Here is a 24,806-nt window from a genome sequence, read left to right on the forward strand (position 1 = left end):
CTGCTCCAGCCCGCAACAGCTCCCCCCTCCTTCCCTGAGAGCATCAGCTCTGTGCCCAGTGACACTTGGCTGCTTGAGCTGCTGGGTGCTGTGGTTTGGCACATGTGGGGACACGGGAGAGCATGTCTGTCCCATGAAGTGTCCCCCAGCCTCACTGGGATACATGAGCCTGGAAGATAAACCCTGCATGCCACACAGAGCTGCTAAACTCAGCGTGATCTCAAACACCAACCACTAGAAGAGCTGCCAGATCAGAGGGGCATGTCTGGACAAGGAGTCAAGGGTGTTTGTGCCTTGAATACTGGAACCAGTCTGTGCTCTCTTGCCCCAAAATCTGGTTTATTCTTCACTGGTGTAACATGAAAAGCCTGAGCTATATCCCACAGATGCACCATGGACCACGTGATAAAGAGCTGTCAAAGAACAATCACCTTATGCCAAGGTACCCTCAGGGCTGCTCGGCTCTGCGTCTCACAGAAGGTTAAGGTGAGGAGTTTGCTGGTAAACATCGTTGTCCTGCAAAAAGGAACAGAGAGAATTGGGAGGTCCATTGAGTGTGCTTTCCCATCCTTTCCCCTGCACTCCAGCTTGGTGCCAAGAGAGACCATTCAGTGTTGCCAAGAAGCACCACGGATGAGGGATGGGGGCTGGCAGTGTGTCCTGCCCAGACTCGGCTCTCCTCTCCCGTGCCAGCCCCGTAAGGGGCTCTCTGCACGGCCCTGGCAGGCGAGCAGTGTGCTAACCCTTGTGAAGCACGGGGTTCGTTGGCACGTAGCCTGCTGGCCTTCTGCCTTCCGGAGGGGGAATCTGCATTTTCACAACGCCCTCAAAAAAAGTCAGCGGCTGCGGGAGCTCTCAGAGCAGGGGAGGGTCGGGCAGGGGCAGGGGCAGAGCCGCAGCAGCCGAGGGGCAGAGCTGTCCGCTGGTGTCGCTGCAGCTCGGAGCAGGGACCGCGCCGCTCCGGCCGGGGCTGGGTCACAGCGCTGGGTTCCAGCTCGGCACCGCCGCGCTCTCGGAGAGCCCACGGGTACGGAACACGCCGGCTGCGAGCCAACAGCGCAGGGCGAGGCTGGCAGGACGCCTGGTGAGGGCAGCAGCCATCTATCCTTTCCTGAGCGAGTTGCTCCAAGAGGCTTTGTGGCGGGCTCGGTCTTTGTGACGGGGCTGCTGCTCTGGAGCAGAGGTGTTCCCGTGTGCCCTGGCCGTTCTGCCCTTCCGCCAAAGGACCGGCTGTCAAGGAAGGCTGCCCAGACCACCCACTGCAGGCTGCCTTCCTTCAGGCTTCTTTCCCACAGTCATTTCTCATTGCTAGTGCAAACCAGAGGTGACAAATAATTTCCAATGTGTCCAGAAGGGCATATTCCTGACTGCCAGAACTGCTGTGGCAGGAGACCATCACCTAGTGAAAAACAATAATTAAAAACAGTTCCTGGAGGCCAGTGACTCCCATGTGCCAACTGTCTTGTACAGGAAGGTATGCACAGACCAGGGAGCTCCAGTTTCACAGTAGTAAAATTACAGTGAGATCTGCTTGCTGTGTGGGAATAATTTTTGGAATAAATGGAACTATGAGGAAGGTAGATGTCACCCTTCCCTTCTCTTTAACCTGGCTGTTCCTTCCCAAAGAATAAAAGTCATGTCTACAATTACACAAAAATCTTAACATCTTTGAGGACTGCTCTGAACAAGCTGGACAAAAGGATCACCTCCCTCCATCCCTTCCCTATTACATTACTGATAGATTAAAAGAAAGGAACACTCATTACTACACTTACCTGAAAAGGCAGTTACCTTAGTTTTTGAAGGAAAACAAACATTAATAAAAATAGTAATGAACTGTATATTGCACTGAAAGAACAATGGGTGTCTACTCTGCAATTTCTGCTTCTCCCACCCTCCCAAGGCAGCACATCTACAGAGGAGGGAAGAGCAGAGCCTGCCCCAGCCTCCCTCTGCACTCACAGATGCACAAACCCCTGTATCTGTAGATCTCTCTAATGTCTCCTATACTGTCTTGCTACCCTCTTGAGATTATTATTTCACCGATGAAAGCTATCTCCCCTCTAAAAATAGCACTCTCTTCCTATACATACTGTTCTTACACAGACTCAAAGATTAATTAGCCATTTATTATATTTACCCTGTTTTCCTCTCTGGAATCCACTGATACATGTTCTCTTTAAACCTTTCCCGCCTGCCCAGCCTGGCCTCATTCCTCAAGGAATTCTATGCAAGCACACCAAGGGCAGCCTTTGCTTCTTGGAAACTCGATCCTTCAAAGGCTGCACCAACTCTGAACCTCTCTTCCCCAAGCCATTTGAGCCTCCTTAGCTTTAGCTTCTTCCTGGTTTTCACAACTGCAACAAATTAATCGATGATCTGCTACATTTCCAGGCCACAACGCCTAAGCAGTTAAAACAAAACAGAAAAAACCCCACCAAACAAACACCAGAAATTATAGCTTCACTTCAAAAGAACTTTTTTAATTTAGAAATGCAGTTATATACATAGAACAATTAAATTAAACTTTGTACAAATATTAAAATACTATTTTCACACCCACTGCAATGTACAGGATACCAGAAAATACATATAAAATAAAGCAAAATAAAACTGATTGAGTGACATCCTGCACAGCATCAGTTATGGTTTTAAATCCCACATATATATGGAGTACCATTCTGCAAATAATTCCATAGTGGTGCAATTCAGATAAAAAGAAAACACATATAGGAAAGAAAAGATTAATGCAGAAAGGCAATCAAAGCTCCCCTTGCACTTGGATCAGCAACTACCAGCAGTCTACCCACCACATCATTGGACTTCTGCCTCACAGACAACTTCACTCTGTTTTCTTTTGGAAGGAAGCAACTTGGACAATCTGAACTAAAACATTTTCCAGCAGAACTGAGTTGCCTCTGTCTGATCTCACTCAAGGACAGAAGCAAAAGCATAGTTTACAGAAAGCATATGCAGAGCATCAGTACAACATGTTCTGGTGGGTACAGAGATCTGAACATCACCTGCAGAGGGCTGAGTTTGAAAGCAGCGCTGAACACAGGGCCCTGAAGTGTGGGAAGGGGCGTGTTCTGTCCTGGTGTGCTAGGACTGGAAAAAGGCTTACTTCTTGTATAAAAAACACCTTAAAATGAAGCCTGCTCTAGGAAACCTCTTTGCACTTTCAAAGCTTACAGCAGAGAAAACCTGTTTACTAATGAAGCCCTTCTGCAAGTGAAGGTTTTCACATAGAGCAAATTCAATCTGCTGTTCCCTGGTAAGGACTGAAGGGTGAGGACAGGGTGAGGCAGGATGTGCAAAATGAATGGGATTTATTGCATTTATATACAAAAAAACAAAGTGAAATTTATTTAAATAGATATCTGGATAGAGTAACAAGGCAGATTTTTTGTTTAAACTGCTATCAGAACAGTAAAACCACATTTTTTGCAAGTATGCTCTAAAAAGGTCAGCAAGGACAGCTCAGTGTGTCCAACCAGTTGTACATTATTTTTTTTTTAATACAGCAAGCCTGCTGGTGTATGCTAAATAATCTAACAAAGCACAAGCTTCCTTACAACCTGGTCATGATTGCAATAGCTCATTAGCCTGTAGTAAACCTCTGTTTTCTGCTCTTCCTTAGCTCTCCTTGTGTTCCCTTTTCTGTGCTGCAAACGACTGAACCATCCCAGATTATTTCCAATGGCTGAACCAGTTGCTCTCTTAGCCCCACTCCTGAGTACTGACCCAAGTCATCCACCTCTTGGAGCACCTTAGGATGTTTCTTCCCAAAGCATGTGGTACAGATTTCTTCCTACACACCTGAGTTCTCCACACACTGAAAGGCCAAATTAAGACTCCAGATGCAGTAAACAATTCACCACACCAGAGCTGAAAGGCCAAGGAGAAACCTCAGCAGACATGTCTAAGGGGTGAAAAGCACTCTGCTTGCTGAGTACATGTCCTGCTACCCAGCAACTTCCCTGGTGGTTAAGGATAAAAATGCATTAAGCTGTTCTCCCTCCAAAACTCATGATGTTTTAACTCAGCAACAACCCCAAAGGCTCACATGCTTCAGTGCATCCCTCCTGACTTAATTTTTACATCTTCTGCAATTAATGATGGAGAGGCACAAGCTATTTGAAACCAGAACACACAATCCCCTCTCTCACCAGTGCTGCTGACACCCTTCAAGGTGGCAGGAGGCTGTGACACAGTCCAAGCTGGCTCATCATTTGAGGTGAGCTTCATGAGGCAGCCCCTGATGAGAGACTGGCCCACTTCCCCATGGGTCACTGCCAGCTTCACATCGTGGTTCTCTCAGGCTGGTCCAGTTCTACAATGCTTGGGCTATAAACACTGCAATGAGTTGCATTTAGTTTTTAAAAGAACTATGGAACTGGAAAGGAGCAAGGAAGTTTCTCTATTGCACATAATATCCTGAATTTCTGAAATGCCCTTCCCCCCTTCAACTGTCAGACTCCAAAAATAATGGAAAGATTTAAAATAAGTGCTATTTTTACTTTTCTCAATATAATTAAATAATTTTAATGTTCTTGAATATCACAGAATCCAGCACATATGACAAAGCATATGATTATTAGGTTGGGAGTGTTAAATAAGAAAAAATGCCTCCTGTTGAAATCTTTTCCCAGACATCAGTGGTGGAAGAAAAGTTATGGAGAGTGTGGCCCCATCATGGGGAAAAAAAAGGGGGAAAACCCATTTACTGTACTACATCTTGCAAGGCTGATCCTCTGTGCTTCCTATCCACAACACTGAGATCCAGGCTGCATCTACTTTTGGCAAAATCCAGAGAGAGAACACTCAGCTCAGCGATAACAAACACTTCTGAGGCAGAGCACAGCTCACATCTGAGCAATCTTTAGGCTTCAGGCCTTGCTCCCACACATAAAGATAGGACTGTGTAAAGTAGATTTTCCTGTATCTCTACCCAAAGACTTCGCACTCCTTCAGCCTCTGCAGAACTAAAACAAACATGAATGGGTAATAATAATTTGATAACCAGTAAAGTGAGGCCTTGCTCTCCCCTCCCCTTTGAAAAATTTGTCAGGCATCTTTTGGATTCCTTCCCTGCAGTTTCACCTCATTTTATAAGAAAATTAACTCTAAAGCTGAGGATATAGATGAGCAGTGTGATGCTTTCAAACTGTGTTCCATATTCTGGCTCACACAGATCCTTGGGGCCTGTTCCGACAAGATTTGCTACAGGGAATAGAGCTCTTCTGCAGGTTCTGGAATACTCAGATGGATTACCAGCCAGCATGGAGACTGGCCTGGAAGCTGCTGGCACACCCTCAACAAGCCAAGAGAAACTGCCTGTTTATGCTTGATCAACTTGATCACAATAGCTACACTTGCATATTTCCCTCCTCCACCTCCACATTTCCCCAACTCATTAAAGGCCATTTCCAACAATTTTTATAGAATCCAATGATACGAGCTTTACCAAGACCAAGTGCCAGGTGCTGCACTTTGGCCACAACAACCCCCTGCAGTGCTACAGGCTGGGGGAAGAGCTGCTGGACAGCTGCCAAGCAGAAAAACCCTGGGCTCACTGTCTGCTGTCAGACTGAACATGAGCCAGAGTGTGCCCAGGTGGCCAAAAGGGACAATGGCATCCTGGCCTGTACCAGGAGCAGTGTGGCCAGCAGGACCAGGGCAGGGATTGTCCCCCTGTACTCAGCAAGTGAGGCCTCACCTTGAGTGCTGTGTCCTGCTCTGGGCCCCCCAAATTAGGAAGGACATCGAGATGCTGAAATGCATCCAGACAAGAGCAACAAGGCTGGTGAAGGGTCTGGAGTACAAATCCTATGAGAAGGCTGAGGGAGCTGGGGTTGTGCAGCCTGGAAAAGAGGAGGCTTGGGGAGACCTCATCACTCTCCACAACTTCCTGAAAGGAGGGTGTAGCCAGGTGGGGGTCAGTTTCTGCTCCCAGGTAAAGTCTTAAGCTGCGCCAGGGAAATTTAGGCTGGGCATTAGAAAGAAATTCTTCACAGAAAGAGTGACTGAGCATTGCAATGGGCTGCCCAGGGAGGTGGTGGAGTCACTCAGTGCCACAGTCTAGTTGACAAAGTGGTGTTCAGTCATAGGTTGGACTTGATGGTCTTAAAGGTCTTTTACAACCTACTTAATTCTGTGTGACTCTGTGAAATTAAAGTACTCCTTCTTTGTAGAGCTTGCTTCCTTTTTTTCCCCACTCTAACTGAATTTTCTCTTCCAAGCTGGCAGTTGCTTGTTTTACAACAGCAGAGAGGAGGCCAGGCCACAAAGGATGTGTTTTCTGCTGGTGGTGTAGGTGGTCATCCAGCACAAGGCCTTGGGATCAGCTTCCAGCTTCTCCCACCAACCTGGAAGTAGCACTACCCCTTTCAGGAAGGCAACACATTCCCAATTTCTATACCTTGAATTGCAGAGGGTCAGTTTGAGCAGACAGGACCTTAAATGCATAAAAAGCAACTCCTGCTCTGAGCTGTTTAGGCAGCAGGAAAGTCACACAGACTTTCCTCCCCACTCCCTTACCACTACACCTGCTCAACTCCTCCAATAAACCAATGAAGGAGAATTTACTCAAGCTCAGACCATTTCCAACACTCAAAAAGCTAAACACAATCGTTCCCATGCTTATTTTTAAAAATTCCAATGGCAGATGTGTAAACAACATTTGTCCTCTACAGCTCTTGAAGCTGAGATACCACAGCCCACTGTAAAATGACACAAAATTTTCACTATCCAAACTTTAAAAAAAAATACCCAAATCACCCAAATGGGATTTATCAAATTCCTGTGTTAATGCAAGGTAACATGAGCAACAGGGAAGGATGTTTAAAACACTTTCATTTTAAATTAACATCCCTCAATAACAAGGATAGGGAAAAGAGGACTCTTCCATCTACAGGCACACACTGTTCCACGTGTCCTGGGATTTAACAGCTATTCAGGAAAAGGAATAGCAAATACACAGCTGGACACTATGACCAATCCCCATTTCAAAGAACTGGAGCTAAGCCACAGTGATTTTCTACGTAAAGATGTTTTATCATTATTGTCAAGTGCTGTAATGGTTTTTTACTGTAGCAACGAGGATGAGGACGGTGAGGATTGCAAACCAAAAGCAAAGCAGCAAAGACAGCATCCCTGTTTACCTGTACATTACCACATGATGTGTAAGGCCATGACATTTTGCTCCTTCAACTCAAAAATGTAGCAGCTTCTCATAAGGGCAAACACTTCCCTGGTTACTTCAAGACAGTTATGACAAGGTACATGCATCTAAGAAGCCAACTCTTCTTGTGAAACCAATCCCATGGAACTTGGACCATCTACCCCAGACAAACGTGGCTTCCTGCAGTTATAGAGTCCCAACACAGACAATCTGACCTGCTGTAGATAACTGTGGCGGGCAGAGGTACACGTATCTCTGAATTTTCTCTTCCCTACTACTAGAACTTGAAACAATCCTCAAAACTTCAGCACTAAGGTATGGTGTCCTCTAGCACTTGCTGTCAGTGCACTCAACTTTCCCTCAGAGCAACAGGCTGGCACCCTGTTTAGGAAAAGCGTTACAAAAGCTGCTTACTCCCAGCCACAAGGGAGGAGCCCTTCTCCATGGGCCCACTGGAGCCCACCAGGTTAAAACAGAAGACCCTTTGCTCTATGAAGCAAGGAAGACACACCAGCCTACGAGATGGCAGCTACCCAGGATTCAAGTACCTACTGTGGCTGGAAAAGGAATTTGGGATTGCACCAATGGCACTAGGAATTCACTACCTACAGGCATTTTTTGTCATGGTATTTTCAAACACCTGAACCTCTTCCACTGGGCTGCACTGGTAGAGGAAGAAGGAGGAGACAAAAGTCATTTTCAGGAATGGACTCCTGCAGAGATGGGACAGAGGACATTCCTACATGTTGGACTTCTCAGCCTTCAGTTTTTAAGCAATTCTCAGTGAACTGTTCCTGCAGAGCTAAGCTGTCATACAGCCCATCTCATCTCAGGTGCTTCTAGACATCACAAGCTGCCCCTTAACTGCAGCCCCCCCAAGGCCAATGTCAGTCCCAGTTAGGAATTCTGTCCTGCCCTATCACACAGAGGATGCTGGAAGAAGAGCCTATATAACATATATATGTATATTTAAAGTGTGTCTGCACCCAGCGAGCAAGCACGTTTAGCCCCTGCTCTCTGGGCAGCAAAGGGCTAGAAAGGCTGATAAGCTGCAACAAGCCGATGTGAGGAGGAGAAAGGCACAAGAAAAGAGCAGCTCTTCAGAGACTGCTGTCAAACATGTGGCTGGGGAAGAGGAGAGGAGAGCTCAAATCCACTCTGTTCCTTGAGCCCCTGATGCTGATGGAATGGGGAAGCCAGTGCTGCACCAACTCCACTGGTGCATCCAGGAGGCAACCTGGCGACATCCTTTGGATCTTCAGCTGAGGGCATCTCTTCTTGGAGGTATCCAGGGTACAGCTTGCGAGGATGGGGAAGACTGCACAGAGTGCTTCTGTCCCAAAGGCAGGGAGAGAAGAGGAGGAAGAAATCCAAAATGGAGAAAACTAGACAAACACAGCAGACCTCATGCTTCCTTCAATAAGGGAATATCTGAATGGCAGGGAGAGAAAAAAAAAAAAAAGAAAAAGTAGTCAAAGTTCTGTAGTTTAACACACACCAGAAAAAGTACTATTGAAAGCAAGACAGGCTCCCACTTTCAAAACGTGACAACGCAGTGTCTTCCTCTCATCACATCACATCACAGCACAAAGGAACTCTGGAGGACTCTGCTCCAACCTGCCCCTGAGAGTGGGACCATCACCAGCTCCAGCCCCGAAAAACTCCAAGGACAGATTCCATCACCACTCTGGGTTTATATCTGGTCCTGCATTACCCTCCCAGCACAAAGTATTTCTTAATATCACAGAAAGGGGAATTTTTGCCCTGAGCTATCTACAAGCCAGTTACATTTCTTGCCTAAGACACAGCAGTCCCTGCAGAAGCAACTTCAAGCTACACCTTCACATCAGCTCTGGCATTGCAAAGCCACTCCTTCAGGACAGCACAGAAGTGAGGAATAAAAGATGTTTTGACTGTTCAACAGACTTGCCCCTCTGCCCTCTACAGTAAGTTCAAGCACATCCCTCTTAGGTCTTGCAGGCTAAGGCTGCAGCACTGAATGCTTTGTGGCAGAAAGCTGCTTACTAAAATACTCTAAAAATTAAGCAGCCCAACCATCACAAAGGGTTTGTATTCCAAGCATGTCCTCCCATTCCCACCAACTTAGTTTCCACAAACACAGTTATTTTACTGCTTTTGCATTATGATACTAGAGGCTGGATTTCTCTGAAAATCCTTTGTTACAACAAGAGTAAGCAGTAGACAAACTTGCTCAGACTGCCCTAGGCTCCCAGTTCTGAGAACACAGAATTGTTCAGAAGGTATTAAATACTGCTTACATGTTTAAGAGGTGAAACATGCTATAGAGACTGGATCGGTTCAAAAGCTGCTCCAGTGGCAGACACACATAGGGGCATCCCTTGCCATTTTTCACCCTAGATAATCAACTCAGAACCTACTCTTAAAAGGGTCTAATTTAGTGCTTCTTGCACAAGCCACTTACCATCTGTGTATTCCTCAGAGGAAGTGAGTGATAAAAGGCTCTGTATGTCACTGCTTTCTGAATCTTGGACCTCTTTGTGTACAGGTCTACTGCTAGCCATGCCAGCTACCCAGGAAGAGGTAGCAGCCTGATGCACAAGAACAGTTTCAGAGCGCTGAGAGCCACTGGCTTCACACAGTCCAGAATGTCCAGGGGCTTCATCTTCTCTTTCAAAGGTATTGTGAGCCCCTTGGTCTTGCTGCTGCATCTCTCTGGGTCCAGTCTGTCCAGCTCCCTCTGAGAGCACGATCTGCACTCGGGAGTCTGAGGGTGGAATGCAATTCCCTGTGCTGCCATATACTGCTTCTTCATAGGATGGCAAGGCCACCTGGACACCATCCACCATAATAGAGACCTGATCTCCAGACACACCTTGGTCCCGCCTCAAAAAACAAAGGAACAAAGGAGGGGGGAGAAAAAAGAAATCAAGTTGAGTATTTAGTTTCCTATATACATATCTTACTAAGAACCCAAGTAACCTCCCTTGGCAGAACTCTAACTCTCACAGTTAAGGGGAGGACAGAAACTTGAAAGGTGATTAAAACAGGTCAAGCAAGCAGTCTTGGAGCCCCATGTGAGCTGCCACTAAACATGAGCAGGGGCTGTAATTCGCAGCACCCGATGGATTTAGCAGCAAGAGCTGAAAAGATTACAATGCTCCCCCACCCCCCCCACTTACCTCCATAGCTAAATTTGACAAAGGTCATGACTCAGCTCTGTGCTTTTGGCAAAGAGCACTGTTGAGGCCAGCCTGGTGCACTGCTACATTCCACAACACCCAGCACTGTCTGTTCCACGACCAGCCAGATAACCTCTGGCAGGATGGGGAAGACAGCTCTGGCACACCATGAATCATCTGGCCTCGTAAGACCTGAGAGAAAATTTTTCTTTCCTAGTAGTTTGGGCCTTTTCAGAAGAGGGCAGGGCCCCACCTCTCAATCTCCTCACTGCTAGAGTGTCTGCCTTAGCTGGCAGCAGTGTTATGGCTGGGTCTCTCCTCTCAGCGACAAACCCAGGCCAGGAGGGTTCTCCTCCCGCAGCAGAAAACAATGGCAGACTTGCACATGTATCTGAAGAGCAGTACTGCTTAATCCCTGAAGCAGTCAGGGAAAGATGCACATATATACACCCAGACACAGACTTCAGTAGCTATCTGAGGCTAGAAGAGGTAGGAAACTGATCTACAGCCAGGCTAGTAAGTATAGTAACTTTTTCCATTCAAAGCCAAGGCAACAGCATAAGGAAGTCACTGAGTGGCACCTAAGACTGGGACTGCAGGTGGGCATCACAGACCACCATTTCAGAAAAGTGCTGGATCAGCAGGATGGGGCAGAGATGTCCCTGAGGTGATGAAAAGAGGAACAGAGAAGCAAGGAGCCAAGTTGCTCCAAAACAAAGGTCTGACCTAACTACCTGAATGTGTTTCTGCTGCAAAGAAACAGGGGGCCTCTGAGCCCCTCCAAACCCAGCTACACTCACCTGCTGTGATGGAACGACTTCAGCTTTGGCTGCAGCAACACAAACAGCACAACCAACAGCAGAATCAGGGCGACAGAGCTCGCTGTGGAGGCTACTATGGACAGCGTGGGCACTCCAATTGTGGGAGGAGAGTCCTTCTCTACAAAACCAAGGGGAACACAAGGTAAAATGTGTAACATAGAGAAGGAAAAACATTCACGCTGCTCCTCAGGACTTACTCCTGGGTGCGTGTGCAAGGAACCCAAGTTTCCCATACAAGACACACCACCTATCTCAGTGCAGCTCAAGCTGACACCTCTCCATCAGCTGTAAAGGGAACCCAAAATAAAACAGGCATGTACAAGGATCCTTGGAAAAACAAACGGCAAACAGAAAAGCAAGGGAAGCAGGCCATGGGAACTAACAGATGGTGTAAGGGTCATGTTATGTATAGATCTGCCTGAGCAAAAGCTAGAGAATGTCATGATGTCCCCAGCAAGGCCAATAATTGTCTAGCACAATAAGCAACCTATTTTAGGCCAAACAACAGAAAAAGTTCCAAAAACCATTTTTTCTCAACTAATGTAACAGCCTTGCAAAGAGGGGTAGAAGTCAACTGGCTGGTTATTATTATGCACTTATTACAATTAAGACACAAAAAATATTAAGTTTCACTCACACACAAACAAATGCTAGAGGATAGAGAAGAAAGGCAGATGTTTTTTCAGGGTGCTGAGTTTTCAGTGTTAGGTACATGTGCCCTGTTCACGTTACTCTTTCCTGCCCTTCTGCAGCTGTGCTGTGTGACTGCACAGAAACCAATTTGGCTTTTAAAGGACCTGTGCAGGAATAAACTGGGAGTGAAGAGAGAATGACTTGGAGAGAATGACTTGGAGGTGGTATTGCTGAGCACTGCATACCATGCCTAGAAGGCTACACTAGTCCTTTCACCTCTCTAGAGGAAATAATTGTCTCTATGTGTTGTTTCTGTCCCTAATTTGTGCCTTTGGTAGAGATCCAAAAAGCCTCACCTACCTATCAGCAAATACTACTGTGAATTGCACATTTGGTTTATGCAATTCCTCAGTTCCTCCTTCTATATCCAACATATTCTTCAGGAGCACAGGGCTCAAACTGCAGAGGGAATTCAGGACACATGCAATGAGGGATGAGAGGCAGAACAACAGGTAAACAGAAAAAAAAAAAGAGTTGGAGGATCGTTATTTTTAAGCCTACAGCCTGAAATCTATTCCAAGATAGGCATTTAAAATGGAAACCTAGTTCGCAATTTTCTGCATCATCTCTTGGGGTCAAACCTACTTGGTTTAGTTGTTTTGAACTTGTTTCTTTGAAATCTTTTAGAAGTAGCTTGACCCCTCTTCAGGGAAAAAACCTCAAAAACCAGTGACTAGCACAATTTTCTCTATGGCAAATAGGGTTGAGTAAGGATTTTAACTACCAGCATTCCTCAGGGCACTAACAGGAACAAGGGAAGATGACCCATTTTCAGCATCAGTACATGATGCTGTCAAACTGCTCACTATCCAGGGTGCACTCCAGAACATTTACCATCTCATATGCCAAAAAAATGTCACTACCTCATACTGCCAAAAGGCTATGGGGCTGACAGGCTCAGAGCTGCACAAAACATTGATAACTGCTAGGGACTTATTTATCTATATGGAGCAGGTAGGATCTTACCCTTAGCAATAATTTTAAGACTACTGCCTTTCTAGAGTCTTCCACCTCCTTCCCCTTCTGAAGGAGACCCACTAGTTAAGAGTCAGCTATCTCTGACCCTGAACAGTTGATTGAAAGCTTGTGTTGTGAAAGCAATGGCTTTTTCATTGGGTCAGACTTTTGAGGCACCATATTTTTGGTAATGCCACTGACCCTTCAAGATGCTAAAGAAATCTGAGGGATTTCTGTTCATCACAACACTATTCTTTAGCTAGACCAAGTGCCACCATGCAGGAATGCCACTCAGGGAACACTATGTGCAATAGCACAGCTTTGCCCTCTGGCTTGGCTGCACCAAGGGGAAGGGGGATCACTGCAGAAAGGAAGCTTAAGCTGAATTTGAAAAACCCCTTCAGGATTTATTTGCTACCAGGTAAACTCTCACATCCTTCCTTATAAATCACAGGAAGGGGCTATTGGAGTGGCATAAAAATACAGTGTCTTTGGGACAGGATGTTCCAGAGATCACAGGTATGCAGGGAGCTCCATAAAGAATTTGATGAAGGTACTTTTTTTCCCCTGTTTCTTTCCAATTAAGCTGACAGATTTTGCTTTATGTATTATGAGACTTAATTCTGAAGTGTACATCCTGCTGGCTCAGCAGGACTGAGTAGTAAGGTTCTATCAACAAGCCCACCTAGAAGAGGAGAGAGAGTTCCCCTTTTATCCAATATACCCACTGTTAAAAGCAGAAGAGTAGTAGGCAAATTAAGAGTTGTACTATGAATATTTTCTTGCAAATCTTTTTATTTTGCTGCTTTGATGGAGGAATTCCTGTCCAGCTGGGGAGACACAAAACAAAAGCTGCCCACTTCTATTTGGAGAGAAGCAGAAATCATTTGTCAGCAATGTCCTTTCCCACCAGTACAGTGAAAAGCAGCACCATCAATCTTTTCAGCACAGGAAACCAATGGTTACTTAACCTGTTTCCAAGGAAGATTGACTCCACACACACACACACACAGACACACTCACACACACACTCACACACACACTCCTGCACAGACTCACTGAGGGAGATGCACAATCAAACCCATCAAGGAAAAACAGACAGCATGGGAAAATGCTACTGTTAGGGCTTCCAGCATTCCTGGGATGAGAGCCTCAAGATAAGAGGCTCCACATAAGTAACAAGTTGCCTACTTTATACTCCTGTCCATGGCTTTTCTCCTTGTGTTAGGGACTCTAAGTCTTCATCTGACAGGCTGCTACTGAAGAGACATTTTAAAGAAAGAGTCATGATTGTGAGCTGCATTTATGAAATTGCTGGAGCAATGAGAGACAGCCATATGGACTTCCTCAGCATCACACTAAGTGCTTAAGGATAATCTGAAAAGTCAATGAAAGGGCAATTCCAGAGTTAGGTAGCACTCACCTGGGCTAAGTCTGCAGCTGACTTCCATGGCTGGGTTCCACTCTCCATTCTTGCATGTCAAGTACTTATAATCTCCTTTCAGCATGTAGCCTTCAACACACAGATACTCTATGACACTGCCTGAAGTCAGAGGGTTGTTGCAGGGGCTAGGGTGGCATTTATAGCCTCCATTCTCAGGTTGTGGTGGCTGGGGACAATCTGGTAAAAAAGAAAATATCATGAAGGATGTCTTGGAAGAAGAGACTTTTTACACAGTATATATGAAACACAGGCAGATTCTACCTAGAAACACCCACTAAATTAGGAAACTACTAAAACCAAGAAGAAAGGCTGTTACACAATGCCAGAGAACACCTCTGATAACGTTTCTGTGATTGATAAATACTGCTTGTTATCCCAGTAGTACAGTCCAACTGGCAGGCACCAAACTGGTGATATTTTTGAACAGTGACACAACACAGATTCTGCATGAGAGAGGACCAGGAAATCCTTACTGCTATCTTCTCCCCACAGCTGTTTCACTAGAGACTGGGGTGAACCTAACAACCAGGCTTTCCTATTAGCCTGGCAGGGAGAGAGTGTGAGACCTGTTGAAAGGAATGAGGAATACAAAAACCCCTCTGTACTATGGGCACACAGTGTCAAGGTGCAGATCTGCCTCATCATAAGGCACCCTACAAGCCTGTAAAAGCACACAGATTTTGACTATTTTACACAGATATGCCATCAACAAGATTGGCAACAGAGCTTTGTTGCAGTAGGACGAACTTCTTCACTGAAAGGGTGGTCAGGCATTGAAACAAGCTGCACATGGGATGGTGAAGTCACCATCCCTGGAAAAGCTCAAGAAACCACTGGACAGGGCATTTAGTGCTATGGTTTAGTTACATGGTGGTGTTCCATCAAAGGTTGGACTTGATCATCTCAAGGGGACTTCTAGGACCAAATGTTCTAGTTTACTTTTAAAAAGGAATTCAGTGTATTAGGAGAACATTTCTTAAAAAAACCCTCTGTTTGAGTGTTAAAGTGCTTCACATTCCTTTTTGCACTTCCATTACCCTGACTAGTGGGTACAGGCCCATGTGGTATCTGGCACATACCAGAACTTTTCTTGTAGAATTTTCAACAGCCATTCAAATAAAAACAACAAACCAAAATTGAGGAAACTGCACTGAAAACAGGATATTTGTCTTGTTCAGAACTTCTTCTCTTCTGGCAGGTCACAATGACCCTACAGAACAGCCCCAATAACTTCTGCTGACATGTATCTGCCTGGCTGAAAGATGGAGAAATCCAGATTTTTCGCTTAAAATTCACATCAACTTCCCAGACTTCATAAAAGAAAATACATCATAGATCCCTCTGGAGACATTCTGGGGCATGGAAAATCAGTCTACCCACTCGGGGTGTTCCATCAGAGCACGGTGACCCAGGCCTGTCCTTAAACCCCAAAGCACACATTCTCCTATGTTCTACCTCTAATGTGACTCACTCACTGTGGGACAAACAGCAACAAACAGCTGGGCAAAGTTCAAGAAATTGGCTTTTTAGCAAGATTTAAGAAGCAAAAGAAAACTTGAGATTCATTCTCTGTGGAAAAATTTGCCACATTGCCTTAGTGCAAACAACTCTTGAACCTAAACACGTGTGAGAATGCAGCACAGGTAGTGCTTGCAAATGCCAATAAACCCTGAGATGAAGTGCTGACTGAAGGCAAAAATGCTCTGGTATGGGTTCTGCCAGCTTTATAACTGCAATTCAATTTACTCCTTCAGAAAAGGTTAACAGAGGTCTAAGCAGCAGCTTTTCAAGAGGACTTTGTTCTTGAGATTTATTCTTAAATAAGCTTCAGAGAAGCCACCGTCCAGTGCCCCATGAGTTTTAACTGTTACCTCTTCTGTGCTTTTCATCTTTTCTTTCTGCAATAATTTTGTAACCAGTGTTTTAATCCTGCACATTATGAGGCTGAACTTCCTTTCACTGTGAACCTGTGAAACATCTCACAGGCTGATCTTTGGGATCAGCCAAAGCAACACATTAGTGGCACATTTCACATTCAAGCACATAGACAAATGCCCTGGTTCATCTGCAGTCCAGGAGAGGTTTTTGTGCTAAAAATTGCAAAACCATCTGAGCACCAGAGACATTTTTAGCAGTTTAGCAGGTACCTCTCCTGGCACAGGTGGAGAGCTGTGGGTAAAAGACAGCACCACCACAGCAGTTGCCAAGACTCAAGAGCAGACAGGACAACTTCCCTACAGCTTCTTATACCACAGCAGGTACCTGGAATTGCTTGGGAGTCATGCACAGCATCTTTCTGCTGACTGCAGCAAAGAGCTCAGTCCCACAGTTCCCTTTTCTCCTGAGCTATGCCCAGGAGCTGAGCCTGGCCACTGCACTAGGAGCCCTTCTGCACACAGAAGCAGCTCTCTGTTGGTTCCCCTTCTATCCCACCTACACTGATGAGATTTCTCAGTTACGTCCAAAAATCAGCCAGCCAACAAGGAACAGGCACTCAATACTTTGCAATAGCACTCTCAAAGGCTTGGAAACACCACCACATCAGGCACCTGCAGAACCCTGACCTGGTCTTCAGGAGATGCACAGCTATTGAACTGCAAACTGCGATTCCTCCTCACCTCCACAGACCACTTGGACAGGAAAGGAGAGAAGCAGCTGGTAAATGTGTTCAGGCAGTTATCTGACTTGTCCTATTCTCAGGGAAGGGATTACAGAATCAACCACCTCCCCTTCCCTCTACCCCCAACCTTCAGTTGTCATCACAGCATCCAGGAGTGCACAAGTATTTTAAAATGTCACGTTCGCTGTGATGGAAGAACACTGCCTGTGTGCTGGGAAATACATGAAAAAGGTATGGATTAGGCAGCCAGAACATCAACACCCTCCACATGATCGAGCTGATCCTGGACTGTCCTTTGCAAGGCAGCCTCAGGGGAACAAAGCTGCTCAGAGCCTGCAGCTCTGGGGAGGTCTACTAGACAGTGTTAATGGCACTGAAAACTGCTGAAGGCAAGGCTTGGGTGGGTAAAATGATGGACTGGTGGTACCTGAAAAACTGAGAAAGTCAAAGTCTCTGTGCTTGGCATCTCTGACAGAATGCAGCACCTCTGCAAACCAGGGACCAGTCCAGCATAACAGGCATCCAGAATGCCTGGGACAGACAATGCAGCAACCGGTTTCCTAAGCTTTCACTGCCCTCAGCTTTCGCATTCTCCATAACAGGTTTCTTAACTGCCTCCATATGTGCACTCTAAACTGGTGCTAACAGAAGACAAAGCACAAGTTTGATTCTGCACCATCCTTTATGTCTCCTGCAGCAAAACTTATGCCCAAGCTTGCAGCACTGGTATGTTCACAGCAATACAGAACCAGGCAGAGCATCCCATTTACTGCTGTCCACAGAATAAAGCACTGACACATCAGGGGTGAAAAAAGCTGGGTACCAGCTGCTGCCAGAAGGCAAACCCAGAGCAGCCTGTGCCTGGCTGTGGTCAGCAGCCAGAAGGGGTTGGGGCTGAACTGTGTATTGCTGCTCTGGGGCACAGCTCTGTCGGGATGGGTCACTGCTGGGAACAGAAAGATACATGCAGGAATTTAATCAACTCCCTCCCTGAAACACATCTTTTGGGAAGTACCCCAGGGCTTGTGAGACATCTTAAGACAAATGTTCATGCCGGGGAGGGAAGAGTAAGAGAGCCAAGCTACAGAAGTCACCAATTTCCTAGGGGGTTGCTCACATTCTAGGCTCGCATAGCTATTGCCAGGATCTTGATTCATCAAGCTTTCAGGATGCACAGAAATAGGTTTTAAGTATTTCTCCACTTTGTACAAAGGAGCAAATACTCCCAAAGGCCCTGTTTCTAGGAGGTACTGAAGCTTATGACATCTCCTGAGAGAGCTGGTTCTCTGCCAGCATATGCTGCTGGAAAACAGAAAGGAAACAGAAGTCCAAAGACTTAGAACATCATTGAACTCCATTCAGAGGTAAAGAAATTGTCATTTCCAGATTGACAGGCAGAAATTAAGTTATGCATTGGAGCTTCTGTAAATGCCATTCCAAACCATTAGGTATTTAATATACAGTTTTTTAATATGCACATGAAAAAATACTAAGCCAGTATGTACCTCCACCCAGCATCCCACCAAATCACCTATAAGCACTGTATTTTTCTGTTTTGGTCACATGAAAAAATACTGTCCTCCTTCAAGGAGGGCTAACTGCTCTGATGTTCTTTGAATAGCTGTTACCAGCTTGACAATAACCACCACAACACTAAGGAACCTCCTTTTTTTGTTGCAGCAACAGCAACATCACATTGTACTTTCACCAGCTTCCTTTTCCATGGCTCTCCTTCAGGCAGCAATCCTCACTTGCTTCCTCTTCCACCGGATTCACAGACAGCTGTGCGGAGCTGGAATCCAGCTTCTTTTACAGACAGTAAGAGATGTCAGTTGGCCAAATTGATTCATCTAATCACCAAAGGATGAAATGGTTCTTTCATGTCCTGCCTGAGCTGGAGCTGAGCAGTGGTTCTGAATGTGAACCAGATGCAGAACTAAAAGCATTTCCAGCATAATGTAACAAAGACTCAAACCCGAGCCATGGTCATATATAATGCCACAGATGGAAGCATATGGTCTGTTGTGTGCTGACACAGAAGTGAGAGGTTTAAGTGCTCAGAACATAAACCACAGAAGCACAGTTGAGCCTTGATCACTGAGAGTGAAACTCACAGATAAGCAGAAGATTTACAAAGCTCAAGCAGGATGAGCCTGTTGTGGGCAAGCACGAAGAACAATACACTCCACTCACATATACAAAGGAAGATTAAATCACACTTCAATCTGACTGGATAATTGTCACAGAATTATAAAAGCTCCTCAGCATTAACCTTCTTTGCACAGGCATAACACCACATAGAAGTGTAAGACCTCTCTACAATCTAATTTGCTTGGCACTGTCTCTATTTTCTTCAATCATGGATTCATGGACTCTACGAGGGGTTTTACATCCCTCTTTTCTGCACCAAGCTGAACTGTTTTAGTCACTAACCTGTTTTACTGGGCCATCTGACTATACAGAGATCAAAACCCAATTCTCCTTAAAAAATGCATTTTTATGAGAAAAAAACCAAAATCCAAACAAACAACTAAACAAAAACACCACTCCAACCAACCAATAAACCAAGGAAGCAAACAAAAAATCCCTTCTAACCATGATCTGCCAGAGTGCACAACTGTAAGTTTGTAACTGAGGGAGAACAAGCCACAGCATTGTTCACCTTACATGGGCAGACAATTGTTTTACACTGAACATTCAGTAATAGTTCTTCTTCTCCACAGCAGGGCACAAAGGTCACTAAAACTAGGACAGGAACAGTTTTGACAAAATAAAGTTGCTCTTTACATGAGTCAGGACCAAATCCTGGCAACTTCAAGAGGAAGCTGGGCCCAGCCTCAGGTAAATCCCTCAGTGACCACACAAGTGCCCTAGCAGGTTTGCCTACCCTCAGAGCAGTGGCAGAGGAGCCTTACAGGTCTATGCTGAAGCACTTTGGAAGCCATTTGTGCATACAACCGCTCTGCTGGATGCCCTCAGCGTGTGCCTGCTTGGATACTGTTAACACCTCCTGGCCTTTTAGACATAGTACAATTTTTGTGTGATGTGGAAGCTAAAAATGGAAGATGCTAAGCTCAGTACTTCTCTTTCTTCATCTACAACATTTACTCCATTTAACAGATACTATCAAGATTGAAGAAAAACACCCTACAAACAAAAACCACCCTCCTAATCAAGATAAATATTCCCCTGGCTAGTCTGGTTAAACTTGTCCTGATGTCTCATGTCAGCACGTCTTACCTGGAGAGCAAACATCTCTGTGAAGCAGAACACAGAAGCACCCAATTAAATTGTCCCAGTGCTAGAAGCCATGCCATTGCTTTCATGCTGTTTCCCCTGAAGCCTGATCCCAACTTGCTTGTACTACTTTGATTGCCCTACAGTAGGATTACTGTGGAACAGCTCAGAAAACATTGGCTTGCCTCAAGGCCTGCCACCTTTTTGTCTCTTCTTCTATCTCCTGTCACATGGGAAGGTTTCCTCCTGGTCACAGTAATTTCCTGTTCATCCTCTTACAAGTTGTGCTTCAGCAAACTCCACAGTGGCAAGGAGAACTTCTCTGGCCAAGTCTCCAGTTCTCCAAAACACTGTCATCTTTATTCTTTTGGACAGGACTTGCCACCAGCCTTAAAAGCAGCATATCTAGAAAAGCATCAAAAATAAACACAAGATATCCCCATCTTCCAGTTACTCGTCCCTGCTACAGAGACTTCAATTTTCAACTTGGATAATTTGTGCATTCATCACCTCAATATAGCTGAGGGAACTGCAAAAGCTATTGCTAATTTCTGGCAAGGAACTTCCAAACAACCCTGAACTCTAAGGGAGAAACCCTCCCTCTCCACTCCCACCTTCAATCTGGGTCTTGCCACAGCTAAATGGGTGCTCTGAAATACTAATTCCATCTGAAGCCTTCTGCAGAGGCTGTGCATTTTCAGCATCTCAGACCTGAGGTTCAGGTTTAACACCATGCTGAAAACAACAGAGCCAGATTCACAGGTCTTTTCCAGTTAGTGCTCTGGACGGGCTTGCAGCAATAGTGGGGTTTTTATCAATTGCTATTTGCATGCAATTCATACCCAGGGCTTCATCTTTTTTTTACACAATGCTTTTTCACAATAACAACATGACAGCCTGATGCAGTCAGCAGGCCAGAAGTGCAAGCCAAGGAGCAGCAAGAATGCTCACTTCAGCTTCTATAGGGTCTGGCAATTCCAGCAGAGTGCTGTCCATGGATCCCACTCAGGGGTGACACTGAGCGTTGGTTTGGCCTCAGCAAATGCATTCAGCTGCTTCCTAACAAGAGCTCTGGCCATAGTTGCTAATAGAAGAGACATCTTTTTTTCCCTCCTTGCAGAGTTTCAGTTCTTGCCAGCAGGGTGCTGCTGCAGTCAGTCCCCAGTGCTTCAGGTTACACCTGACAGAACACACTGCAAGTAACTTTAATTAAATTTGTTAGGTTGGGGTCTTCTTTGGTTTTGTTTTGGTGAGTTTGTTGAGGTCTGGGGGTTTTTCTTGTTTTTTAGTGTAACTTTTCCTCTCAGGGAAGACATTGTCTCAAACACTTCCACATTTGCTAAGGTAGGACAGATCCTTACATAGGACATAATGAACTCAAACCCCGGTATGCACCTACTGAGAGAAAAAAACATGAAATTTTTTTCATGTTTTTCAAACCAAAACTAAAGGCACACACGCAACTGGCATATGTGCCATTTTCAACAACAAGCACTTATTTTATAAGCCCTTTGGAACTACTGGATGGGAAATTCACTGTCCAAGTTAGCTGCTTTATCCCCTATGCTCTGCAGAATCTAGGCAAAAGGTGGTTTCCTGCCTTGAGAAGAACAAAGATTTAAAAAAAAAAATTATATATATATGATATATATACCTATTTTATTCAAAAAACACACAACTACTTGTCATGTACCTCTAACCCAAATCTCCTGCTGTGTCATTCTCTGGGGGAACAGGGAGAAACAGGGTGACTGAAGAAGAAAACATTCCAGCTTCTTTTTCAGTAAGGAATTTTTCTTCTTAAACCAGGGCTTTCAGTCACACAAGATTTCCTTCTGCCTGAGACAGGACTGGTTTGGCTCCAGGAGCCTTCTGCAGCAAGGGAGATGATGGAGGAAGATGACTAGCCAGCTTCGCTTTCAGTGTGAAATCCAGAGAAGCAATGTCCTTGTTTTTTCCTTTCCTCCCTTGCACACACAAAACAGCCTATAAACAGCAGAAGCCACTTTTGGCAGCCCTTCCCTCTGCAGCTCTTCAGTTTTAGTAAGAAGCAAGTCTGTTACAATTTCATACCCCTTTTAGACTAGCTATGTCAACTAAACACCATCTTTTACCAAAGAAAGAAACACTTCCTAGGCAGTTGGTCTGGAGAGAAAAAGCACTTCGATAAGCTTTGATCAACAGCAGTGCCACTCCCCACCCACACCTACCTTCCTGTTGAGAAAGCAGTAACAAGGGGATGTGCTTTAGTAGGAGATTGAAAAGCAGTCACCCCCACCCACATTTTCCAATAAGAGTGCCAGTTCCATTTCTGAATGCTAAATACCTTCAGGTTTCCAACTAACCATGCTTGCCTGGATGCACTCAAAAGCTTTCAGCACAGCAGCTTCCCACTATGCACCCTCTGCTCCTGCATTGTCCTTCCCAGGCAGAGAGCCTGGATTAATATTAGGCTAGGAAATTGCTCATCAAGTATTTCAGGGACAAACGTCACTGCTTCTGACAGCAGGTTTGTGCTGAACACAAAGAGCTTTACACTGGGGTTTCTCTTGGCAGGCTGGTTCCAAGAAGCACAATGACCTGATCTGGGAATAATATTTGAAATTTTATCTTCCTCCAGCATCTTCAGAGCATTTTTTAGCCCACACAATGAAATTCCAACACAAATGTGCACTGCAGTCACTAGAAAGCCTTCTCCCCAGAGACAAGAGGGTCTCTCCAGGTGGAGGTGAAGCATGCTTTGTTCCCCTTCCATGTAGCTCAAGGTATTAGTGTGGTTTTTTTGTTTCCTGCCCACCAGTGTACTAGCCTGTGTGTTTTAACTACACAAACACAGTAGCTGCAGATAGAACACGTGAAAAGGGACCCAGACTGAAGCCATCCTCTGCCAGCTGGCAAGAGTTGACAACTTGGTGTGCTTCTAGCCAGAGACAGGATTTACTCTGTAAAACACAGATTATCAGATGCCCAGGTTTTCCACTGGTCTGTAATTTCTGGGGAGGAGATAGGGATTTGAATCAGGAGAACAGATTTTGAATCTTCTCCTTTTCAGCACTCTGGCTTTCTATAGCAGATGGGTCATTTCCCAAAGGGGCAAACCTGATACAGCAGCTGCTGTTGGGGCCTAGTCACAACAGCTGAGGCTAAAGGACCTCTTTATATTTAACTTACAGGAAGCAGAAGTCAATAAAAGGCCTCTATTGTAAGTGCACACACTTCTCACTGACCCTGCCCCTAAAATATTTTAAGCCTTCCTAAAAACACACTGCAAAACATAACCCTCTTTGGGGTACTGTGTATTAAGCAGGGGCCAAGTCCACTGAAAAATAAGCTCTCTGTCTTTACTGGCTCCAGATGCTGCTTATTCTGAAGTCACAGACAGAAGGCCAAACTGAGCAGGGCTGGAGTCTTCACAGAGAAATTACAGTTTCCCCAGCAAGGGCATACTCTGAAAAGGAGGCTTATTTTTTTTAATGTCATAATGTGGGTAAATGAGAAGAACCAAAGCAAAGAGATTTGTATATATAATCATATAGCTGTGCATTTATATAATTAGACACAAGCACTTAAAATGTGTACAGTAACAGGCACCCCTCACAGCCATCCCAGACACAGTAAAGCTGCATTTTTTTCCTCTTTTCCTTCTTTCTTTTTTCCCCTTAGGGCAGGGGAAGAAAAAGCAAGAAAGAAAAGACTCTAATTGCAGCCTTCCACCAATGCAGTCGCCATCTGGTAACTCAAGAGACACATGGAGACGAATTATCTTAATTAACATGTTACAACAGTATTTAAAAAAACTCTATGCTTATTAACACTCAGCTGTGATTAGCCAACCATGGAGGAAGCCTGCTAGTGCAACATTAATTACGGGTCTTGTCTGTCTTTCTATTAGAAATATGATTTATTTTTTTTTACCCCCAGTACTTTATCTATCCCCTAAAAAGAAAACCATTAGCATCAAAGCTTACACTAAAATGCAAATTATATTTACATTCTACAAGAGTCAAAATGTTTAGGCTATATGAAGCTGCCACTGGTACTTCTACAGTGCTACAGATTGTCTGGATATAAAACATACTTCTCTCTGTCCCTTAGAAAGCCTTGCTTCAGGTTAAAGAACTCCCAGTGCCACTGATATTTTGGCAGAAAAATAAATGTTATGTCTTTCAAGTTTCTTTCCCCCTTCAAAACAGGACAGACTTTGCTGTATGCTCGGCAGTTGAAAATCAAGATGCAAATTCCAGGTCTAACAAAAACCACATCTGCAAAAGGAAGATTTCTGCAATGGAAAGCAGCAACCAAACACAACTGCACTCCAGCAGCACATCTGCCTCCCTAGAAGAGTACTATCACTGTGACAACTGCATTATTTTCCCTGTAATAAGCCCACCTGCAATGTGGTCCCCTCATTCCCGAGTGATTCAGCCTGACAGGCTCTGAGACTGACACTGCCCAGTTTTTCAGAGTTAGCTCTGTGTTATGTTTGCACAGGGCTGGCTGCAGCAGGGCTCCATCTGTGCCAGGCATTCTGGGCATCAGGATAACACCAAATCATAAGACAAAAACCTGGTGCTTCTAAGCAAAGCCTGGATGATAAATTAATTCCGGAAACATTAAAAAGGAGGAGGAAGCAAACTGGAGAACAACTGGAGAAGTACTTTTAAGATCTTCTGATACAGTACTGCTGTAC

The 24,806-nt window shown here is 45.0% G+C and overlaps 1 protein-coding gene across 2 annotated transcripts in view; it reads right to left on the reverse strand.

Moving 5' to 3' along the window:
- Window positions 1-2,462: 2,462 nt before the first annotated feature.
- Window positions 2,463-24,806, reverse strand: part of SUSD6 (sushi domain containing 6) — a 79,430-nt gene continuing 57,086 nt past the window's right edge. For both annotated transcript variants that reach the window (XM_058806623.1, XM_058806622.1), the window contains 4 exons: window positions 14,239-14,436; window positions 11,145-11,283; window positions 9,627-10,048; window positions 2,463-8,614 (listed from right to left, as the gene is read on the reverse strand). In XM_058806623.1, the coding sequence (XP_058662606.1) occupies window positions 8,589-8,614; window positions 9,627-10,048; window positions 11,145-11,283; window positions 14,239-14,436 (785 nt within the window). In that variant the 3' untranslated portion in view covers window positions 2,463-8,588. The remainder of the gene's footprint in view (window positions 8,615-9,626; window positions 10,049-11,144; window positions 11,284-14,238; window positions 14,437-24,806) is intronic.

Source organism: Ammospiza caudacuta, chromosome 6 (genome assembly GCF_027887145.1).
Source record: "Ammospiza caudacuta isolate bAmmCau1 chromosome 6, bAmmCau1.pri, whole genome shotgun sequence".
In the NCBI taxonomy this organism is placed as follows: Eukaryota; Metazoa; Chordata; class Aves; order Passeriformes; family Passerellidae; genus Ammospiza; species Ammospiza caudacuta.